The following is a 16,095-nucleotide window of genomic DNA, read 5'->3' as shown; positions in this document are numbered from 1 at the left end:
GGAGAGGGTCTTGATGTGCTGTGCCTGGAGCTGGTTTACCCCGGATGGGCAGTTGCATGAACACTAGGGGCTTGGAGTACATGATGAAGAACAACCAGAAGGCAGCGTCCAATAGCTGCTCTCAGAAGAGGCTCCTGTGCTAATGATCAGGGAATTTTAATGGTGCCTGTCAGCTCTCCTGTCCTATGAGAGCCAATGCCCCGTCTCCTAAATGCACTCCACGAAGGGAATTGTCTCTCCCCATGTGACCCAGGGGATACTCAGACCACAGTTCCCCTTATGGGCCTCTGCCCTCCTCCACAGGAGCACTGCTGTGCCCACCAGACTCCACCCTAATGATGGGATCGACTTTTAAATCTTCAGTCTTTGAGCTCCACGTTTACAGGAGATTTACTTGTCATGATTAACTTCATGGGTTATCTTGACTGCGTCATGTGTTCCCAGATTCACTACCGTTTCTGTGGATGTCTGTGATGTGTTCCAGAAGAGACTGTCATTTCCATCCATGGTCTCTTTCTACCTGGGCACTACCCATTCCATTAAGGTTGTGAATAGAATCTGATGCAGATGGAGGACAAATTCCCTCATTTTTACTTCCCATGTGCTTGTTTGAACTGGAATATTGGTCTCCTCTGGCCCTTGTTCTGAGAGTTACATCATCAGCTCTCCACATTCTGAGACTAGACACTAGTTCAGAATCAGACAAGAATTACATCACTGGTTTTCCTGGATCTTCAGCTTGTAACAGTAGATCATGGGACTTCTCAAAATATTTAGTTATGGAAACCAATGACCTTTGGGTGTGTTCCTCAGGGGAATCTTGACTAATACATGGAGATTGTTTGTCTCTCCTTTGGAGTAATTGAATAAAGCTGTAGCTCATTTAAAGTCCTGAGTAGCAAAGGGCTATGAAGAAAGTGTCACGTTGGTTGACTGGGACAAGGGCTGGGTGAGGATAAGGAGGAGCTGTGGGATCCTGTGGTCCTGGCTGCACAGGGAGCGCATCTGGGAATCCTGTAAAGGTGCAGCTGTTGTGCCTCAGGAAATCTGTAATTCACTCATGTTGAGGGACTGGAGTAAGCAAGTGCAAACAACTGTGTCTTTGTGCATGTTAGTCTAGTTTCCCTATGACAACCCAGTTGCTAATTCAGAGACTTCATAGGTAAACACAGAATCATATAACCAGGGAGGCTCCCTGGGGAAACTGCTGTGTGGACAGGAAGCCCCAGACCCTGACAGGAAACCTGCCTGTAACCTCCATCTGCACCTGCTCCTGGCAACACAAAGGAGAATTGTGCATATTGTGCGCCCCCTGGTGGTGCTGATCCCCTCCAGCAGGGAGGTTTGTGTCTGGGCTCCCAGTGAGGTCCCCTCACTGTGTCTTTCGCACAGTAATATGTGGCCGTGTCCTCGGTCTTGAGGTTGTTCATCTGCAGATACAGCGTGTTCTTGGCGTTGTCTCTGGAGATGGTGAATCGGCCCTTCACGGAGTCTGCATAGTTTATGCTACCTCCACTACTAATTGCTGAGACCCACTGCAGCCCCTTTCCTGGAGCCTGGCGAACCCAGCTCATGCTTGCACTACTGAAGGTGAATCCAGAGGCCACACAGGTGAGTCTCAGGGACCCCCCAGGCTGCACCAGGTCTCCCCCAGACTCCACCAGCTGCACGTCACACTGGACACCTGCAGACACAAGACATGTTGGTCAGGAAACTGTCACACATTCACTGTTTCACTCATATCCATTCACAGACTCAGTGTCCCTAGTTCACCATGAATTACCTTTTAAAAGAGCAACCAGGAAAACCCAGCCAAGCACAAACTCCATGGTGAAGAGTGTGTATTCTGTGCTGATCACAGAATGGGAGCACCTGGGTCTCCTGAGGCTGGGTCTCGTCTCCCAGCTGCAGGGTCGGGGCTGGGCTGGTTTTATCAGCACAGAGAGGGCTTCATTTGCATGTCCTCTGACATATATATCAAGCTCCAGACTTAGATTTGATTGTGTAAAAGTGAATGACAGGGTTAGGTACGCACTTCTACATTAGTTTGTGTGGATGGCGGTGTGACAATATGAAGAATTCTTTTTTTTTCAGTTTTGGATTTTTACCTTTATTAATGGAGGCTTCGGCATAATCTTTAAGAAATATTTACCTCAACAGCATGATCACGCATTATTTTCTCTTATAATATTTTAATTTTTTAATTTTTAATTAGTATTTATTTTTAGTTGTAAAAATTAACATCCAAATTAGTTAGCATATAGTGCAACAATGATTTCAGGAGTAGATTCCTTAGTGCCCCTTACCAGTTTAGCCCATCCCCCCTCCCACAACCTCTCCAGTAGCCCTCTGTTTGTTCTCCATATTTATGAGTCTCTTATGCTCTGTCCCCTCCATGTTTTCATATTATTTTGGTTTCCCTTCCCTTATGTTCATCTGTTTTGTCTCTTAAAGTCCTCATGTGAGTGAAGTCATATGATTTTTGTCTTTCTCTGACTGACTCATTTCACTTAGCACAATACCGCCCAGTTCATTCCACATAGTTGCAAATGGCAAGATTTCACTCTTTTTGATTGCCGAGTAATACTCCATTGTATATATTTACCACTTCTTCTTTATCCATTCATCCATCGATGGACATTTGGCTCTTTCCATACTTTGGCTATTGTTGATAGTGCTGCTATAAACATGGGGGTGCATGTGTCCCTTTGAAAAGGAACACCTGTGTCCTGTGGATAAATGCCTAATAGTGCAATTGCTGGGTCGTAGGGGATTTCTATTTTCAGTTTTTTGAGGAATCTCCATACAGTTTTCCAGAGTGGCTGCACCAACTTGCATTGCCCCCCAAAATGCAATAGAGATCCTCTCTCTGCATCCTCGCCAACATCTGTTGTTGCCTGAGTTGTTAATGTTAGCCATTCTGACAGGTGTCAGGTGATATCTCATTAGGGTTTTGATTGGCATTTCCGTGATGATGAGTGATGTGGAGCATTTTTTCATGTGTCGGTTGGCCATCTGGATGTCTTCTTTGGAGAAGTGTCTATTCATGTCTTTTGCCCATTTCATCACTGGATTGTGTTTTGGGTGTTGAGTTCGATAAATTCTTTATAGATTTTGGATACCAGCTCTTTATGTGAGATGTTATTTGCAAATATATTCTCCCATTCTGTCAGTTGAATTTTAGCTTTGCTGATTGTTGCCTTCACTATGCAGAAACTTTTGATTTTGATGAGGTCCCAGTACTTCATTTTTGCTTTTGTTTCCCTTGCCTCTGGGGATGTGTTGAGTAGTAAGTTGGTGCGGCCAAGACCAAAGATGTTTTTGCCTGCTTTCTCCTCGAGGATTTTGATGGCTTCCTGACTTACATTAGGTCTTTCATCCATTTTGAGGTTATTTTTGTGTATGGTGTAAGAAAGTGGTCCTGGTTCATTCTTCTTCATGTCTCTGTCCAGTTTTCCCAGCACCACTTGCTGAAGACACTGTCTTTATTCCATTGGATAGTCTTTTCTGCTTTGTGAAAGATTAGTTGGCCATACATTTGTGGGTCCATTTCTGGAGTTTGTATTCTGTTCCATTGATCTGAGTGTCTGTTCTTGTTTTTTCTTTATTTTTTTGGCATTTATTTATTACTTTTCAGAGACAGAGACAGAGCATGAGCGGGGGAGTGTCAGAGAGAGAGGAAGACACAAAATTCCAAGCAGGCTTCAGGCTCTGAGCTGTCAGCACACAGCCTGATGTGGGACTCTAACTCACGAACTGCCAGATCATGACCTGAGTCAAAGTTGGATGCTTAACAGACTGATCCACTCAGATGCCCCTGAGTGTCTGTTCTTGTGCCAGTACCATACTGTCTTGATGATTACAGCTTTGAAGTACAGCTTGAAGTCTGGGATTGTGATGCCTCCTTCATTGGTTTTCTTTTTCAAGATTTCTTTGGCTATTCGGCGGCTTTTCTGGTTCCATACAAATTTTAGGATTATTTTTTCTAGCTCTGTGAAGAATGCTGGTGTCACTTTGGTCGGGATTGCATTGAATATGTAGATTACTTTGGGTACTATCGGCATTTTAAGAATATTTGTTCTTCCTATTCAGGAGCATGGAATGTTTTTCCATATTTTGTCTTCTTCAATTTCTTTCATAAGCTTTCTATAGTTTTCAGTGTAAAGATTTTTCACCTCTTTGGTTAGATTTATTCCTGGGTATTTTGTGGTTTTTGGTGCTACTGTAAATGGGATAGATTCCTTGATTTCTCTTTCTGTTGCTTCATTGTTGGTGTATAGGATTGCAACCGATTTCTCTGCGTTGATTTTATATCCTGCCACTTTGCTGAATTAATGAATCAATTCTAGCAGTTTTTTGGTGGGGTCTTTTGGGTTTTCCATATAGAGTATCATGTCATCTGTGAAGAGTGAAAGTTTGACCTCCGCCTGGCTGATTTGGATTCCTTTTATTTCTTTGTGTTGTCTGATTGCAGAGGCTAAGACTTCCAATACTATGTTGAATAACAGTGGCAAGAGTGGCGTCTCCTGGCCAATTTGGATGCCTTTTATTTCTTTGTGTTGTCTGAGTGCAGAGGCTAACACTTCCAATACTATGTTGAATAACAGTGGTGAGAGTGGACATCCCTGTCTTGTTCCTGGCCTTAGGGAGAAAGCTCTCAGTTTTTCCCCATTGAGGATGATATTACCATTGGGTTGTTCATAGATGGCTTTTATGATCTCAAGGTATGGTCCTTCTATCCCTACTTTCTTGAGGGTTTTTATCAAGAAAGGATGTTGTATTTTGTCAAATGCTTTCTCTGCATCTATGGAGAGGATCATATGGTTCCTGTCCTTTCTTTTATCGATGTGATGAATCACGTTAATTGTTTTACAGATATTGAGCCATCCCTGCATCCCAGGTATAAATCCCACTTGGTCGTGGTGAAGAATTTTTTAATGTATTATTGTTTCTGGTTGGATAATATCTTGTTGAGGATTTTTGCATCCATGTTCATCAGGGAAATTGGTGTATAGTTCTCTTTTTAAGTGTTGTCTCTGTCTGTTTTTGGAATCAAGGTAATGCTGGCTTCATAGAAAGAGTTTGGTAGTTTTCCTTCCGTTTCTATTTTTTTTTGGAACAGTTTCAAGAGAATAGGTGTTAACTCTTCCTGAAATGTTCGGTAGAATTCCCCTGGAAAACCATCTGGTCCTGGACTGTTTTCTTTTGGCAGATTTTTGGTTACTAATTCGATTTCCTTACTGGTTATGGGTCGGTTCAAAATTTCTATTTATTCCCTGTTTCAGTTTTGGTAGTGTATATGTTTCTAGGAATTTGTCCATTTCTTCCAGATTGCCCATTTTATTGGCATATAATTGTTCATAACATTCTCTTATTACTGTTTTTATTTCTGTTGTGTTGGTTGTGATCTCTCCTCTGTCATTCTTGATTTTATTTAGTTGGGTCCTTTCCTTTTTCTTTTTGATCAAACTGGATAGTGGTTTATCAATTTTGTTAATTCTTTCAAAGCACCAGCTTTTAGTTTCATTGATTTGTTCTGTGTTTTGGTTTCGATAGCACAAATTTCTGCTCTAATCTTTAGTATTTCCTGCCTTCTGCTGGTTTTGGGTTTTATTTGCTGTTCCTTTTCCAGCTCTTTAGTCATAAGGTTAGGTTGTGTGTCTGAGATCTTTCTTCCTTCTTTAGGAAGTCCTGGATTGCTATATACTTTCCTCTTAGGACCGCCTTTGCTGCATCCTAGAGGTTTGCGTTGTGGTGTTATCATTTTCACTGACTTCCATATACTTTTTAGTTTCTTCTTTAACTGCTTCTTTAGCCCATTCATTCTTTAGTAGGTTCTTCAGTCTCTCATTATTTGTTACCTTTCCAAATTTTTCTTCTGGTTGATTTTCAGTTCATGGCATTGTGGTCTGAAAATATGCATGGTATGATCTCGATCTTTTTGTACTTACTTAGGGCTGATTTGTGTCCCAGTATATGGTCTATTCAGGAGAAAGTTCCATGTGCACTGGAGAAGAGTGCATATTCTGTTGCTTTAGGATGAAATGTTCTGAATATATTTGTTAAGTCCTTCTGGTCCAGTGTGTCATTGAAAGCCATTGTTTTCTTGTTGATTTTTTGATCAGGTGATCTGTTCACTGTTGTGAGTGGGGTGTTGAAGTCTCCTACTATTATGGTATTCTTATCGATGAGTTTCTTTATGTTTGTGATTAATTGATTTCTATATTTGGGTGCTCTCACAATTGGCACATACATGTTTACAATCCTTAGGTCTTCTTGGTGGATAGACCCTTTGATTATGAAGGATATAATGCCATTCTGCATCCCTTGATGCAGTCTTAATTTTAAAGTCTAGATTGTCTGATATCAATGTGGCTACTCCAGCTTTCTTTTGTTGAACATTAGCATGATAGATGGTTCTCCATCCCCTTATTTTCAATCTGGTGGCATCTTTAGGTCTAAAGTGGGTCTCTTGTAAAACACGTATAGATGGATCTTGTTTTCTTCTCCATTCTGTTACCCTATGTCTTTTGATTGGGGCATTGAGTCCATTGACGTTTAGAGTGAGTACTGAAAGATATGAGTTTATTGCTATTATGATGCTTGTAGAGTTGGAGTTTATGGTGGTGTTCTTTGGTCTTTCTAATCTTTGTTGATTTTGGTATTTATTTATTTATACAGATATATTTTCATCTTTTCTCCCCTCAAGATTCCCGCTTAAAATTTCTTGCAGGGCTGGTTTAGTGGTCACAAACTCATTCAATTTTTGTTTGTATGGGAATCTTTTTATCTCGCCCTCTATTTTGAATGACATCCTTGCTGGATACAGAATTCTTGGCTGCATATTTCTCTGATTTAGCACACTGAATACATCCCGCCACTCCTTTCTGGCCTGCCAAGTTTCTGTGGATAGGTCTGCTAAACCTGATCTGTCTTCCCTTGTAAGTTATGGACTTTGTTTCCCTGTTGGTTTTATGATTCTCTCCTTCCCTGAGTACTTTGTCAATTTGACTATGATGTGCCTTGTTGATGGTCTGTTTTGGTTGAACTAATGGGAGTCCTCCGTGCTTCCTGGATTTTGATGTCTGTGTCTTTGCCCAGGTGAGGAAAGATTTCTGCTATGATTTGCTCACATAACCCTTCCACCCCTATTTCTCTCTTCCACATCTGGGTCTCCTATGATTCTCATGTTTTTCCTTTTTAATGAGTCACTGAATTCTGTAATTCTTAAATCTTGCTCTTTTGCCTTAATCTGCATCTTTTTTTCTGCTTCATTATTCTCTATAAGGTTGTCCTCTATAACGCTGATTCTCTGTTCTGCCTCATCCATCTGTGCCACCGCTGCATCCATCCGTGATTGAAGCTCAGTTATAGCATTTTAAATTTCATTCTGGCTATTTTTTACTTCTTTTATCTCTGCAGAAGGGGCTTCTAATCTATTTTTGACTGCAGCTAGTATTCTTATTATTGTGATTCTAAATCCGGGTTCAGAAATCTTGCTTGTATCTGTGTTGGTTAAATCCCTGGCTCTCGTTTCTTTGTGGTATTTCTTTGGGGTGAATTCCTTCATTTTGTCATTTTGAAGGGAGAAAAGGAATTAATGAGGTTGCAAAATTGAAATTAAAAGTTAAAATTACAGAAATATTAAAATGAAAAATTAATCACACACGCACACAAATGGAATGGAATATGCTAGATCCTAGGTGTGTTTTGTTCTGGGTGTTGAAAGTGGTTTGACAGATTAGAGAAAAAAATGGGAGGGGGAGAAACAAAAGTAAATCATTTGAGAATTTGAAAAAATGAATACACTGAAGTAGACTAAAATGAGAGGATGGGAATAAAATAGAGTTTGAAAAAATATACAGAAAAGTAAAGAATATAGTAGAAAAATGAAAAATATTTTTAATAAAAATTAAAAATAAATGGGTTTTTTTCTTTTTCTCTATTCTAGAAAAAAGAGAGGAAACAAAAAAGAGAAAAAAGATACAAAAAGGAAAAAAAGGAAATCATTTGAAAATTCAAAAAGTGAATACACCGTAGTACTAAAATAAAATGAAGGAAGTAAAATAGAATTTGAAAAAATTTACATAACAGCAATCAATATAGTAAAAAAAAATAAAGAAAAATATTTTTAATACAAATTGAAAGTAAAATGAAGTTTTTCTCATTCTGCATTCCAGAAAAACTACAGAAACGAAGGAGCGAAAAAAAAAGAAAGAAAAAATAAAAAGGAAATTGGAAATTTGAAAACGGGAATACACTGAGGTAGAGTAAAATAAAATGATGGATGTAAAATAGAATTTGAAAAGAAAATACAGAAATGTAAAAAATATAGTAATAAAAATTAAAGAAAAATATTTTAATAATAATTGATAATAAAAATAATTTTTTCTGTTTCTGCATTGAAGAAAAAGAAAAGAAGTGTAAAAGAGAAAAAGAAAAAAAAGAAAGAAAATTGACCAGATGAACTGGCTAACAGATTGAAGTAGGATTGAAATTACTTCGTTATCCCCTAGATGTCAGTCTATGTAGCTCTTTATAGTCCATAAACTAATGGGCAGTGAGACTTGTGTTCCTGAAGAGCCCTGTTGGCCCAGTTGGGCGGGGCTCAGTGTAATGGCTCCACTCTCCACTAGATGGCGCTTTTAGGCTACTGGGGTGGATTGTTGCGGTGCTTGTAGGTGCGAATGCACATGCGCGGAGAGGTGAAAATGGCACCACCCAGCTACCCAGTCTGTTCTCCTGGATCAACAACTGTGCACCCATCCTCTGTCTTCAGCCCTTGTCTACTCCCTGCTCCTTCACTCTCCGTGACCAGGCCCCAGGCCGCACCTCTCTCCCAAGTTTTGTCACAGACGTGGCTGTTTTCCCCAGTCCCTTACGTCCAAAGGACCATACTTTGACCTGTTCTGCCCCTCTGTGGGAGGGTCTCACCAAGCAATGGCCGAATGAGCAATGGCCGAATATTGGCTGCAGCTAGGAATGCTTGCTGGACCCTGCTTTTGTCGGTGCCCGAGACTGTGGCCAGGTGCCAGCCAGCCCAAGAAAAAGTTCGCGAGAGAGTGTAGCAGCAGCGTTTCATGGATTATGGAAAATCACAATACACGTCTGGCACCAGGCTTCACCCTAAACGACCTTGTTCCAACACCAGCGAATGTGGCCGTTTTCCAGGGTCTCTGGGACCAGATGGCTTTGGCAGTGTCCTCCAAATGTCCTTCCAGCAGTGCAACTGCCTCTCCCCGTGTGGCCTGAGTACATCCTGGACCCTACTCTGTTCCTGGGATTCTCCCTTCCCATCATAGCACCTCCAGATATCGAGCTGTGGAGTTGCAGCCTTTGCACTCCCCTTGTTTACAGTCTTAGTGGAATTTACATACTCTCCTTTCTCCTTTCTCCCTTTTTAGTTTAGTCCCTGTGGCTGTTTCCAATTTTCCACTTTCTCTCCAGCTGCTTTTGGGGAGGGGTGCTTTTCCTTTATTCTCCCCCACTCCCCAGTCTCCGTCGTCTCTCCACCTGCAAAAGCACCTCCCTTCCTGCAGGTTCTTGCTCCCCAAGGTCCCCTCTCCACGCCAGGTACTTGTTGAATTCTGTGGTTCAGGTTGTGCAGATTGTTGTGCTAATCCACAATCAGTTTTCTAGGTGTGTGGGATGGTTTAGTGTTGGTCTGAATGTATTTCATGGACACAAGACACACAAAAATCTTCCACGTGTTCTGCCATCTTGTCTCCTCCCCCATTGACTGCCTAATTTTCAATTGAACATTTGAGGATATTACGCCACTCCCTTCTTTCCTGCAGGTTTCTGTGGACACTTCTGCCATAATCTTTTTTTTATCTTCCCGTATTCGTTAGCAAACTCTTCTGTCTTCATGCTTATAGGGTTTTTTTTAATCTGTGTATTTTGTGAATTTTACTATGTTATGTCTCAGAGTTGGCCTGCTTTTTTTTTTTCTAATTTTAATGGGAGTTCTCTGTGACACATAGATGTGGACGTCTGTTTCCTTCACCATTTAGTGGAGATTTTCCACTCTAATGCACTCAGACAAAACTTCTCCCCTTTTTTCTCCCTCTCTTCTTCTTCTGGGACTCCTTTGAAAAATTTTATTACACTTTATGGAGTTGCTGTGTTCCCTAAGTATACGTTTGTGATGCAATATTTTAATTTTCCTCTTCTTTCCTGCTTCATTTCTCACAAAATTTTATCTTCCATGTCACTTACTCATTCATCCGCTTCTTTCTGCCTTGAGTTCATTATATCCAATCAGCTTCACATCTTGGTTAAAGCATTTTAAAAATTTCAGCCTGACTGGGTTTTAGGTCTTTTCCATCTGTAGTCAGGGTATTTTCATGTCTTCTAGGCTTTCTCAAGCATAGCTAGTATCCTTATGATAGTTTTTAAAGGTTCAGTTTCCTTATGATAGGTATTAAATTCTGTTTGAGGCGTATTATTTATATGTGTTTTAATTATATCCCTGGCAATGTCCTTTTATGGTTTTTTCTTAGGAATGATTTCCTCCATCACTCTGTATGTCCATGTCTCCTCTTTCTTAAGTGTTTTAGGAAAATCCTGTTATGTTTTCTGCTTCTAGAGTAGTGTCTTTTTTTTTTTAGAAATGTTTACATACTGTTGACAACCTGACATTCTGGAAGCATTTCTTGCATGTGCTGTGTGCACTGTGCTGTCATGTATTGGCTGCTCTGTCCCTCAGGTCAGTCCTCTGCAGAGTTCTCGTTGCCTCCAGGGGAGAGTTTTTCAACTTTGTCCATAGTGTTGTGAGTTTTAACTAGGTGAGTTGGTCTCCTTATTAAAAGAGGCTAATTCCTATCTCCCCTAGAGGTGAAGCTATGCCTCACATATGGTCAGTAGACTTGGTGCTTGTGGGTGTATATGGTGGTCTTTGGAGGGAGGGGTGCAATGGTGGTCTGGGTTCTAGGCACTCTTTCCCTAGTAAAGGAGCACCTGAGGAAGGCAAGGGGGGTATGGCTTGGTGTCAGAGGCTCAGTATCTACTGGGGGGTGTTGTGCTGCTCACTGAATTCTGTCCATGATAATTGGTGGGAGGAAATATTGGCATCAACTCCTTCTCTAGTCCCTGCAGTTGGAGTTTCCAGCCACCCCTGTTCAGGAAGCCCTCACATAGAACAATCTGTACTCATGGGTCCCAGGCTTCCTTCAGAACCCGGCTTTCACCCTGCCTTTGTGCAATCCATTGGCACACCCGGCAGCTCAGGGCTCTTATGTTTTATCTCAGGAGCTCTAGCTGGGTGTGAGTACACCAAATTGTATGAACTCAATGCGACAGGGACCCCACTGATCCTCTGGGACAGTGTCTTGCTGTGATGTGGTTGGAGCTGGTTATCCCAGAAGGGCAGTTGCGTGAACACTAGGAGCTTGGAATTAATGGTGAGGAAGAACAAGAAGGGAGCGTTCAGTTAGCTGCTGTCAGCAGAGGCTCCTATGCTAATGACCAGGGCAGTGCAATGGTGCCTGTCAGCTCTCCTGCCCCATGAGGGGCAATGCCCTGTCTCCCAAATGCACTCCAAGAAGGTAACTGTCTCACCCGATATGACCCAGGGGATCCTCAAACCGCAGCAGTCCCTATGGGCCTTGGGGCTCCTTCTCCACAGGAGCACTGCTATGCCCACCAGGGTCCACCCCAGTGATGGCATGGACTTCTAAATCTTCAGTTTTTGAACTCGACATTACAGCAGGTTCACTTGTCATGATTACCTTTATGTGTCATCTTGACTGTGTCATGGGTGTCCAGATTCACGACTGTTTCTGTGTATGTCCGTGATGAGTTTCCAGAAGAGATTGGCATTTCCATCCATGGTTTCTTTCTGCCTGGGCATCACCCATTCCATCACAGTTCTGAGTAGAATCCGATGCAGAGGGAGGAAGAATTCCCTCATTTTTACTTCCCATGTGCTTGTTTAAACTGGAACATTGGTCTCTTCCTGCCCTTGTTCTTAGAGTTACATCATAGGCTCTGCAGGTTCTGAGACTAGACACTAGTTCAGAATCAGGCGAGAATTATACCACTGGTTTTCCTGGCTTCCCAACATGTGACAGTAGATCATGGGACTTCTCAACATATTTTGTCATGGAAACCAATGTGCTTTGGGTTCTGTTGCTCGAGGGAATCCTGACTAATACTTGGAGATGATTTATCTCTTGTTAAGAGGAATTGAATAAAGCTATAGCTCATTTAAAGTCCTGAGTAGCAAAGTGCCATGAAGGAAGTGTCACGTTTGATTGGGACAAGGGCTGGGTGAAGATAATGGGGAGCTGTGGGAGCTTGTGGTCCTGGCTGCACAGGGAGTACATCTGGGACTCATGTAAGTGTTCAGTTATTGTGCCTCAGGAAACCTGTAATTCACTCATGTTGAGGGACAGGAGTAAGCAATGCAAACAACTGTGTCTTTGTGCATGTTAGGGTAGTTTTCTTAGGAAAACAATTATCTAATTCACATAGTTAATAGGTAAACACAGAATCCTGTGTCCAGAGAGGCTCCCTGGAGAAACTGCTGTGTGGAGAGGAAGCCCCAGACCCTGAGAGGAAACCTGCCTGTAACCTCCATCTGCACCTGCTCCTGGCAACACAAAGCAGAATTGTGCATGGTGTTCGTCCCCTGGTGGTGCTGATCCCCTCCTGCAGGGAGGTTTCTGTCTGGGCGCCCAGTGAGGTCCCCTCACCCTGTCTCTTGCACAGTAATATGTGGCCTTGTCCTCGACCCGCAGGTTGTTCATTTGCAGATACAGCGTGTTCTTGGCGTTGTCTGTGGACATGGTGAATTGGCCCTTCACGGAGTCTGTGTAGTATGTGCTACCTCTACTACTAATTGCTGAGACCCACTGTAGCCCCTTTCCTGGAGCCTGGCGGACCCAGCTCATTCCGTATCTACTGAAGGTGAATCCAGAAGCCACACAGGTGAGTCTCAGGGACCCCCCAGGCTGCATCAGGTCTCCTCCATACTCCACCAGCTGCACGTCCCACTGGACACCTGCAGACATAAGACATCTTGGTCAGGAAACTGTCACACATCCACTGGTCTCACTCATATCCACTCACATACTCAGTGTCTCTCATTCACCATGAATTAACTTTTAAAAGAGCAACCAGGAACACCCAGCCAAGCACAAACTCCATGGTGAGGTGTCTGTTCTGTCCTGATCAGAGAATGGGAACACCTGGGACTCCCAGGCCTGGGGCTGCTCTCCCAGCTGCAGAGTCTGGGATGGGCTGGTTTAATCAGCACAGAGAGGACCCCATTTGCATGTGCTCTGACATATATATCAAGCTCCAGTCTTAGATTTGATTCTTTAAAAATAAACGACAGGGTTAGGGACGCACTTGTAGTTTAGTTTGTGTAGATGGTGCTGTGACAATTTGAATAATTGTATTCAGTGAGTACAGGTATATTTGCAGTCCTGTGTGCATTTTTACAGGTCTTTCATCAACATAGATCATTTTCACTCTACAAGTATTTTACATACTTTTTGAAGTTTAACCCAAAATACTTTATTCTGTGCCATTTTCAGTTGTATAATTTTGTTATTTATTTTGCATGTATATTCATGCTGGTGTGTAGAATCACAGGTGGTTAAGTTTAATTATTTTCTTTGTTCATTGTGCATCCTGCTCTTTTCCTCATTAAAAAAAACTGGTTCTAATATTTTTTGTGGTAGCTCTAGGGTTTTGTTATGTTTAAGATCAATGTCACCTGCAAACAAGTAATTTTCCTTCCTCCTTACTGATTTAAATGTCTTTTATTTTTTTTTATTCCCTATTTTTTTCTGGTTACCTCTTCCAGTTGTAGGAGAAGAAAGCTTTTCCCTTATTTTCTTCTGGGATTTAGCCAGTGTAAGGATTCAATTGACATAAGACATATCTACAGGAGAGAATAAATTTCATTTTGCAAGAGCATGGCCTTCCTAATGATATGACACCCAGAGAAAGGACAAAGCAGGTGGCACTTGTGATTTTCAGACAACAAAACATTGGATTTGGCAAGAGTTAAGTTTGGGGTATTATGTTAGTCACCAAGTAAGTAGGTTTGTTTGCATAACCTTCTTGTCCCTGTGTTCCTTATTCTGGTGCTAACGATGGTTCTTCCCTCTTGGTACACGGGAGGGAGATTTATATCCTGCTTTCAAGGGACGATGGAGAGTCTGAGTGTACTTGGACTATTTCTCAAGTGACTTTCACCCAAATAAGCAGTGTGACAAGATGACATAGTTTGAGGTGGCATATGTATTCTTCATGTTACCATGGGGAATGCTTATGTTAGGGGTGACCATCATTGCCTGGCTCCTGATTTGACAGGAAAGCCTTCAGCATTTTACCGTTCAATATGCTGTCAGGTGTGGGCTTTTCATAGTGGCCATGATCATGTGGAGGTAATTTCCTTCAGTTCCTTTTTAATTGGGTTCTTTTTAAATGATGAACATGTGTTGAATTTTGTCTAATGTTTTTTTGAATCAATTAATGATGGCTTTGATGCAATCATTCCCTCAGTTAATGGAGGACATCACATTTATGCATCTGTGTATGTTGAAGGATCCTTGCATCCCTGGATGAATCACACTGGATTATGTTGTATGATCCTCTCAATGTTCTGTTCAATTCAGTATGCTCAGATTTTGTGAAGGAATTTTGCATGTATGTTCGTTTGAGATAGTGACCTGTAGTTTCCCTTCTTGTGGTGTCTTTCTTTGGTTTTGGTGTGAGAGCAATGCTGTCCTCACAAATTTCATTTGGGAGTGCTGTTTTTTTTTTTTATCAGTGGCTTGTAATAGTTTGAGGAATATTGGCATTAATTCCTCTTTAAATACTTAGTAGAAGTTTTAATAAAGCCATGGACTCCTGTGCAGATTTTTTGGAGGGTGTGGTTTTAGATAGAGAAATCTTATTAATTTTTCTTTTGTTCATTTTGTATTTTTTCCATGAAACAGTCTTGGTGGACTACATTATGGCATAAAATGTATAATTTGTTCTTGGTGATCAAATTGTTGGCTTATATATAAATACCAAAGTTTTTCTTTAATGATCCTTTTCATGTCTTTAGTTCAGTTATGTCTCCTCTTTCAATTCTGATTGCATTTGTTTGAGTCTTCACTATTTCCCCAGGCTACCTATTTGTTTCAAATTTTACTTACTTTTCCAAATACAACTTTTTATGTAATTGATTTGTTTCTGTATTTGTGATAGTCTCTATTTTCTGTCTGCTTTATCTTTTTATGGTATTTTTATGTTTATCTTTTTATGTCAATAACAATGCCAATGAGTTTTTTAAGGAACCTGAAAAATATACAATTCATATGAAAGCACACAACACATGGAAGCAACAAAACAATCATGATGTCAAGAGAACCTGGAGACATCACACTTCTCTCTTTCTAAAGATATTGCAGAGGTACATTAACCACAACAGTGTGCTGCTGGCATCAAATGAGACATTTAGACCAGTGGAGCTCATTACGGAGCCCAGAAGTAGACGTTTGCAGATGCAGTCAGCAAATCCTCCACGAGATTTCCAACAATGCACAGTGGGGGGAGGATAGTGTCTCTTAAACATGGTGTTGACTAGGGGCACCTGTGTGGCTCGTTAAGTTAAGCATCCCACTTCCACTCAGGTCATGATCTCACGGTTGTGGCTTCGAGCCTCACATCAGGCTCCTGCTGACAGCTCAGGGCCTGGATTCTTTTGCTGCCTCTATCTCTGTGCCTCCCTACTCATGATCTGTCTCTCTCCCTCAAAAACAAAGTAAAAATTTAAAAATAGTATTGATATATACATGCAAAATAATAACATTTGGCCAAAATCTTGCTTCATACATATACTTCGACACAAAAAAATCTCAAAATGGATAAAGGATTAAGAAGAACACTTGAGCCTAAATGCCTTCCAAGAAAACATGAAAGATAAATATGATGACATTCACTTGAGAATGATTGATTTGATACAAAAGCAAAGTCACAGAGAACAAAGCAGGCGAGGGGGACTACACCATAGTAGAAAAGGGGCAAGCAAATATTTGCAGAGCTAGAAGGCAGTCTATTGGAGGGTAGACATTACAATAAAAAATATTGAAA

At 41.3% G+C, this 16,095-nt stretch overlaps 1 gene segment (V, D, J or C); it reads right to left on the bottom strand.

Annotated features, from left to right (window-relative positions):
* Positions 1 to 1,142: 1,142 nt before the first annotated feature.
* The window catches only part of LOC124512384 (immunoglobulin heavy variable 3-23-like), a 34,023-nt gene continuing 19,070 nt past the window's right edge, over positions 1,143 to 16,095 (bottom strand). The window contains 1 exon segment of the V gene segment in view: positions 1,143 to 1,684. Within this exon segment, the coding sequence occupies positions 1,143 to 1,684 (542 nt within the window).

Source organism: Lynx rufus, unplaced genomic scaffold (genome assembly GCF_022079265.1).
Source record: "Lynx rufus isolate CCGP_SWC_20201006 ecotype Redwood Valley unplaced genomic scaffold, mLynRuf1.p SCAF_17, whole genome shotgun sequence".
Classification (NCBI taxonomy): Eukaryota; Metazoa; Chordata; class Mammalia; order Carnivora; family Felidae; genus Lynx; species Lynx rufus.
The sequence above is the reverse complement of the archived record's forward strand: the minus strand, read 5'-3'. Positions and strand labels throughout refer to the sequence as shown.